Source organism: Montipora capricornis, chromosome 1 (assembly GCF_036669925.1).
Source record: "Montipora capricornis isolate CH-2021 chromosome 1, ASM3666992v2, whole genome shotgun sequence".
Classification (NCBI taxonomy): domain Eukaryota; kingdom Metazoa; phylum Cnidaria; class Anthozoa; order Scleractinia; family Acroporidae; genus Montipora; species Montipora capricornis.
In genome coordinates this window covers 7,535,270-7,543,290 of record NC_090883.1, presented here as the reverse complement: position 1 = coordinate 7,543,290, position 8,021 = coordinate 7,535,270, and the positions used below count along the sequence as shown (strand labels likewise).

The 8,021-nt window shown below is 37.7% G+C and overlaps 1 protein-coding gene across 1 annotated transcript; it reads right to left on the bottom strand.

The window, feature by feature from the left end:
* Nucleotides 1–1,568: 1,568 nt before the first annotated feature.
* LOC138056065 (uncharacterized) lies at nt 1,569–2,706 on the bottom strand. The gene is made up of 3 exons (XM_068901912.1): nt 2,478–2,706; nt 2,072–2,204; nt 1,569–1,662 (listed from the first exon to the last, which is right to left on the bottom strand). The coding sequence occupies exons 1-3, from the start codon at nt 2,704–2,706 to the stop codon at nt 1,569–1,571; spliced, it is 456 nt and encodes a 151-aa protein (XP_068758013.1).
* Between the last annotated feature and the right edge of the window lie 5,315 nt (nt 2,707–8,021).

Genomic DNA, 8,021 nt, shown 5'->3' with positions numbered 1-8,021 from the left:
ATGCTGCCGCGCGATTAGTATCGCTTACCAATAAGTACGACCATATTACGCCAGTCATGATGCAATTACATTGGTACTTGTGAAAGAGCGCATCAATTTCAAGATTCTATTGACTAAATTTAAGGCACTTCATGTATAATCCATTATACCTTTGCGAGCTCATTAGTCCTTATCAGCCAAGGCGAGCGCTCAGGTCATCTGACCAGTTATTATTAGAACAGCCGGCATATAAGCTAAAATCGTACGGCTCAAGGGCTTTTTCAGTGTTCGCGCCTTGTCTCTGGAACAAGCTAGCTCCGTTCCTGAATTTGAAACGTCGACTGAAGACCCATCTTTTTAGACAAGCTTTTTCTTTTAATTTATAGTTACTTTTTAATGTCGTGATATTTTACATGTTTTAGTTTATTTTTAATCTTATCAAATATTGTAAAGCGCATTTGGACATATGGAAAATGCGCTATATACATTTCTATTTATTATTTATTATTACCACAGAGACCAAAAGAGACGACAGGTGTTATGGCTCCAACAAAAAGGCCCAGCAGAAAGGAGATCATTGATGCCAGGCAACAACTTTCTAGGTGTAAGTAAATATATTTTCTAATTTACAAAAGAAGTACTGTGATGGGATTAACTCTCCATGTCCCAGATTTCTCCTCACAATATCAACAAATGATAAAACAGTAACATGATGAATTGCAGTGTATTTCTCATTAGTGCATGACAATGTATGGAGTGTTCAGGTTGGAGGTGTCAAAGGTGATCTACATTAGGTAAAATAAATTAAATTAAGGATTATATTGACATTATTGAAAATGTCTTTGGGTAATATTTAAGGACAGTGTCGACTTTTGCTATGCATACTTTCTGCGCATCTTGGCATGGCAAGTTGAAATCCTTAACAATGGTGCCTGTCAAAAGAGATATTTTTGCATGGTTTGTGAATAAACACAAAAAGAAGATTTTGGCAAGGTTTATTGTGATTCCAAAAGAAATTAGGGGTAGCCATGCGTTTTTGAGAGATAATTTAGCTTAAATTTGGGAAAAAACACCATACATGGTTTGTATGTTAGCACTTTTTTAGAACTATGGTTGATAAAATTAAATATCTCTGAAAAATGCATGATTACCTCAAATTTTCTTTTTGGGTTTCAATATAGCCCTTGCTAAGATCTGCTTTTCCTGCATATCGTAGTAGATGAAATGAAGATGTGATCATCACTACAACACACATTTTAAAAATTAATATATTTTAAGTAAAGTTGTTGTTTGTGAGTACTTTTTGGGACTAAACAATTTTTTCCTTATTTTACACTTTCCATTCACTTTTATATGCAAAGTACCCATGGGTGTTGGTGGGTTCAAGTTTTTTAAGGCAAACAAGTAGGAAATGAGACTACTCATACAATAAATAAAAAGTGTATTTACATTACAGACATTAAATATTTAAAAAGTCTCTCCATGCTTGTTGAATGTCACTATCAAAGTCACTGTCATCATCATCATCATCTCCCGGATTATAACTACTGTAATTTCATCTTCGGAGGGAAATTCACTTCTTATTTTTTTCACTGCACATGATGGGATGACACGCCAAATTCCTTTCCAAGATACCCATGTACCCACCAGGTGAACTGTCGGTATGCTGAGTAGCGGAATGACCTGAAATAGAACAAAGGAAGAACTTGGATTAACTTGTGCGATTTTCACCAAGTCAAGAATCTGGTAATTCTGCCAAGTTGCATTTTGTGTTGATAGAGCTGTAACTGAAGTGTACGAAGTATGAGGGTTAGTCTTTTTATCATGGTATGATATAATTTGCAGTTAATTACAATCTGAGTAGGTTTGCACTCAGCCTATTGACCTCAACCAAAAGTTCTAGGTTGCTTCCAATTAAGATGGCTTGAGCAGACAGGAAGAGTTTCTTTACTCCAAAGTTACTTTGTGTACTTAAGCTACCTCGAGTGAGCAAAGTGAAAGTTTGTAACAAACTGAAAATGCACTTCAAATGGGAGTAAGAAAAAATTATCTGTTAAGGCTTGCATTGGTGGATGAAAACATTGCATATCACCTGTTTGAAACTTGCTGTCTTTCTGGAAGGCCAGCACTCTCTCTGTCATGCAGGCTAACTAGCGCTGTCCACAGCACATCTCTGTTCAAGCAAACGGCTTCAAAGCTTTCATGCTCAGTTATACACGTCAATCCTGAGACGGAATAAAATTATACTTTTATGATTTGGGCCAGTTGCTTATTTGACAAAATAAATACAAATGCAACAGTATTTAACGCACGCCTCTTAAAAGGAGAAATGCGATCACTAAACTAGAGAAATACTCGCCAATATCAATAAAAAAAATCTTTTTCAGTTTCATTTCTACAATTTTAATGTAAACGCGTGAGCTAATATTCGCGCCTCAGATCACCATGATTCGTAGGAAAAATAAAAATATCAAGTTTAAAACAAACCTTTGACTAACTTCGACAAAAAGCTAGTTCTTGGCAGCAGATGCACTCAACTTCAGATGACATGATCGAGCATCGCCCACAGACGCACCAAGAAGCATTCTCTTGTCGACTGACTCGTTCACTTTCACAGTTCGGTTCCAATGAATCGATTTCTTGTTCTTCTGGCCCACTAGAATCTTCCTTTGCGTTTTCTTCGCTTGAAGAATACTCTGGTTCAAATTGGTATGGTTGAATCGACATGATGATCGCTTTTATTGCCAGTCCCAAGTAATTTCTAGCTTTGTTTTGCTGTGTTTACATGAGAAACGTTAGGCCCAGCAACCTTTACACGTCATATCAACCCAGAGTCCCTAGCACACCAAACAAGATGGCGAACGCAGGAAGTTCGAACTTGCTGCGAAAGCCGCTTTTGAAGGCCAAGAAAAAATAACAAGGTTAGAAGAATAATTTTTAGTGCCAAATATCTTGTATTTTACACATTTAGAGCATTTTGAGCAATATTTGCCTTAAGTGGAGGTTCGCTTTTTGTAAGCTATTTAGATTGTCTTTGTTCAGAAACGATCTTATGGCACTGTGACTATGAGACATCCGTATGTATACATGCTTGGTGTTAAAGTCCCCAGAAACAAAATTCAAAAAAGAAAATTCCTTTATGCTGATGCGCATATAGACTCAAGCTTAAATTCTCAAAGAAAAGTTTTGAACCAGACAAACAAAAAGCGACAATAGAATGAATGAATTAACAAATGGAAATGAAAAGTCTTGCCATGGCAATTATTATCAGTAACACCCTCAAAACATCTCCAATGTTCACTTGTCTGGGTCTGGTTCAGGATTCCATATTTTCCATACACCCTACCACAATAACACGAAACAGCAGTAAGCCACACTCTTGACTGTGCTATATAATTCATGAAATAAGTACCCATACTCTCTCATTGTTTTAACCATGCAAATAATTCCTGAGCTTTAATGTCATTGACTAGAAGTTCGAATTTGCTTATGACGTGAAGAGAAGAGGGTGTATTTGTTCACAAATGTACTGCCAAAGAAAAATTCCTTTCACTTTCAGAAGAAATGTTGCACAGATCAAAGGTGGGGCCTACCATCCAGAGGGTGCCCCCAATGTGGGCAAAAATAGAAATCCTGTGCCTCACAAGTGTACCCACAGTGAGGGCACCTGAATGGCCTTCAGCCACTTGTGTGCCCTTCAGGAAAACTTAAGAGGGTTGACAGGGGGTCTGGAAGTGCAGAAGAGGAGGGAAGGGAGTCTTCTGTACCAGAAAAACTTAACACAAGAGATGATGGTGATGACAAAGATGGAGGTGATGATGACGAGCCAGTTAAGGATGAAGTTAGACTAATCAAAAAATCAACAGTTTTACCAAAATCAAAGGAAAACGAGAAAAACAATCATCAAGCATGTTGGAAAACTGTGGAAATAAAGCTGAAAGTCGGTGGAGGTTTTCACAATCATCCACTGTCATAGTACACGAGGGTTGCTGTAATTGAGCCCGGCCGCTTGCTTCATTGGTCATCAGATGGTCAAGTACAGTGTTTACATTTTCCCCACATTCCCTGAACAACTGCTCCAAAGTTGTAAAGGGAATGTGAGGAAAGGCTGCCTCCAGTTGCGTGAGGGCCATGACTGCTGATGGCTGTCTATCTGTTACCTGCCCAAGGTTCTCTGTCTGCATGATTTCAAATAAAGGTTTATAACAATTAATGCAGCCGTTGATTTTTAGAACACACTGTAACAATGTTGTCTTCCTCCACAACAATTTTGACATCCTCCAGGAGGTTAATTACACTTTACTCACGTCAACAGCACTAGTAAATCAAACCTCTATTACTATCTACTGTGAGGGTTGTTATACAATCCAGGCAAAATGGAAATTAAAGTTGGTTTCGCGATAGACCTTCACAAAAGTTATGGGGATTGGGGGAACAAGGGAAGGTGCATAAAAATGTCATTTATAGTAAACAACAAGACATATCAATTTAAACTGCATGTATTATCCATCTAAAAGGGCCACAGTCAGATGGTTTTCAATTGTATTAATACTGCGTTCCTTCTTCAGCAGCATGCTATAGATTTGATCGTTCCAAAAATAGAAAAAAAACACTTTTGAGCACTTATTAGACATGGAAAAACAAGACAACACTTATTCATGGGGGTAAATATGCCTTAGAACGTAGCAACCAATACATTTATATTTACCTTGTTTTCCTTTAATTTACTTACCCTCTGCATACTACCTTCTGAATAGGCCCTCAAAACCTTGCTTGGTTGGTTAGGAATGGCAGCTTCTTTTCCTCTTCCGAGAGATTAGCCATGAAATTGTTGACAAATCTGTTCATTTGCTCATTTTCGTTTTCATCCTTCTAACGCTTTGCTTTTGCTACATGTAGGGTAAAAACGAACAAAACTGAACGCAGTGTAAAAATATTGAGGAAAAAGCTCACTAACGAATTTAGTACAATCCATATCTCAATGGCAAAAGAATAATAATTAAGCTTTAACCTTTCTTCATTAACAAGATATTTGCTTCACTGCTGTATAGAGAAAAAGGTAAGAACACTTTGTTGCTCGCCACAGGTCCACATCCTTTTTATTTATCAACTTAACATAGTAAAAGGAAAAGTGCATTTCCCTTCACCAATTTTACCGATAATTCAAGTTTACTTACCAGCTCTGGTAGCCGCAGCTACGCAAGTTAACAACCTTCAAATATATCATTTTTGATCTTAGAGAAACAGACCAAGGAGGGTGGCAGGGCTGAGGTAAGCTTTCTTGCAAACCTGCCGAAAATGAAGATGTTTGCATCACTGTACTGTATCGAGAAAGGGGTAAAAAACCATTTTGCTAGCCGCCCACAGGTGCACAGTTATCCCTTTTTCTTTCATTTATTATATCATTAACATAGTAAAAGAAAAAAAGTGCATTTCCTTTCGTCAATCTTTACGATAATTCTAATGAAATATCTAGTAGAGTAACAGTTTACTTATCGGCTCTGGCAGCTGCAACTGAAGTGGCACTCGCTTTTTTTCCAGAATTTGCTACTGTGAGAACATTAGCAGCGGAAACAGTTCTGAATGGAAAGGAAAAAAGCCATTTCAGAGTTAACTGTCAATACCCAGAGAATAGGAATCACGCTAAAATTAGAAACCATAAATAGTTTTACTGACGTACTTTATTCACTTTATCTCAGAGATAAGTGGAATAAGTATGAGCTATTACTGGTATTCTGTTTTGTCGTTGCCTTTCATTTTGTTCTAGTCATAGGTCCTCCAGGCATCATATCATGTAATCTTATCAGAGCTTCTAAAGATATGCCAAAAATTGCAATACAGAGAAAAAGCAGCTCTAAGCAAATTAAAAATAAACACTCAGCTTTAAGTTTATGTCTCTCCAATGCTTGACTAAAACAACTGCATAGCAGCCAGTGTGGACCACAGCTATCATGATATGTCAAACCGGATTGAAACCAGTGAAGAGGCAGAAAGAAAACATTTTCCAAACCCTTTTCCACCTGAAAACGAAAAGCGTTGACTGTGTAAGAACTAAAGTTGAAGTACCATGGTCATGTAGCTGCGTTGAGCCACAGGAAGTGCGCAAAAAATGAAGCCTCTCTTATTTTTAGGTGAGTTAACCTAGGTTGAGGCTGCACTCCAATTGAAAACCAGTACCTGGTCAGCGGTAAAAAAAAAACAGCTGACCTCAGTGAGCTCTAAGCTTCAGCCCGCGATATGGTCATGTGATACTGGTAAGCGGACGCCTTGTTTTGACAGGTGTCAATTGATCAAAACATGAATGTCCAATATCAAAGATGTATACTGTAAACTAGTAAGATACTGGTAACATTGGCATACATAGAGGGGTGGACGGATGGACGTACGGAGCACCAGTTACATTGAGGTAATAAAAGGATAAGGGAATATATTCACCGAGGATGAATATATCATCGATGCCCGAACTCTTCCTCAACATACTATTGATGAAGTGCAGAAGCACAAACGTTTGCTCTGCCAAGGAAAAGTGATGAAGGGTTCAATTTATTCTGAATGTTTATCACAGTTAAAAATCCTTACCACAACATGTTCATATCTCAATTTTGCTTCCTGTTCTTCACTCATCAATGGTTTTCCCAATTTGGGTCGCCTGTTTCCTGGCTTGTACTTTCATACATCATCCTAAAATCATACAAGCAGGTCGATTGCTAATCTGTAAAAGCGAACATTTGCTTGTAACAAAACCTATTTTGTTTTTCCATGGCTTTCTCGTTGATCCACACTTACAAGGCAGTGTAAAATTATCCCTCAGTTCTGCATGGACATCCTTGGCGTTTTTTTCCAATTCTTGTGATGCAGGTATGAGAGCAACTGCAGGACACTTCTGAGGGTCCAACATAGGTGAGGCGGGATGTGGGATATGAAAACTTTCAAAGGCAAGATGTGGGATGAAGATATGACGTCGAGACCGGGATATGCTCCATTTCCATAAGCGAGATACGGGATAGGATAGTTCTATGCAGGATAGTAAGTAACCTCAAGTGAATTTAAGAGCTTTAATTTGCTTGGAGAGTAAAAATTTCGGCTGATAGACCCTAAAACAATCCCCAGAAAACACGCAAGAAAAGTAAAATAGACCTTGCTCCGGTCATGCGATTTTCTGTGGTTTTCCTTTCGGAGTAACAATTGGCACGAGTAAGAAGTAGCCTTGAGGTCAAAGGGCCATCTCTTTCAAACACGTTGCATTCGTTGACGACACTGTCAACTTCACCAACCTCGTCTGAAACCTCTGACATAATAAACTGTGTTGCAATTTATTATCAAAATGAAAGTGTTAGAAGCAGTTTTCTCCATAAGGAAAAATTTTGCTAGGGATGGTACTCCAAGGAATAATGATGGACTTGCAAAATGCAGGCTATTTCAGCTCTCTGGTATCTGCTAAGAATTCAACAAGGTGGTATATGTTTGTGACGGCACCCAAACGATCTGTATCAAGATGTTCACAACCCTTAAGAAAACTAAAGAATTTGGCCTTTAAATAAGAGTATTGGAGATTCTCTTTCTGCATTTTCCATTCATAAAAAGCACCACGCATACGACATAACATTCAAGAAATTATTAAACAATGCTCATCTTTCTTTTGTCTATGCTGCCAAATTTTACTTCCAAACACTGACGTTATTTGTCAAACCAAAGTGCTGGCATTTCCTCAAAATAATCAATTATCTCACATAAATACAACAACTTGTTTTAACATTGGGCAATTGTTTCTCTTGCCTATATACAGGTATGCTCCCAATTTTTCTTTCTTCTTTTTTTACACTAGACACTGAGTTTACTTTACTTTACCAAATTATCAAACAATGCCCATATTTCTTTTGCCTATGCTGCCAAATTTTACTTCCTTGTTTTTAAAAGTGTTCCCTGTATACATGTGGCATTTCCTCAAATCAATTGTGTCACATAAATCCAGTCTTAAACGATGGGCTAAAATGTTTCTCTTGCCTTATAACATAAATGTATGTTTTTGAATTTTTCTTCCA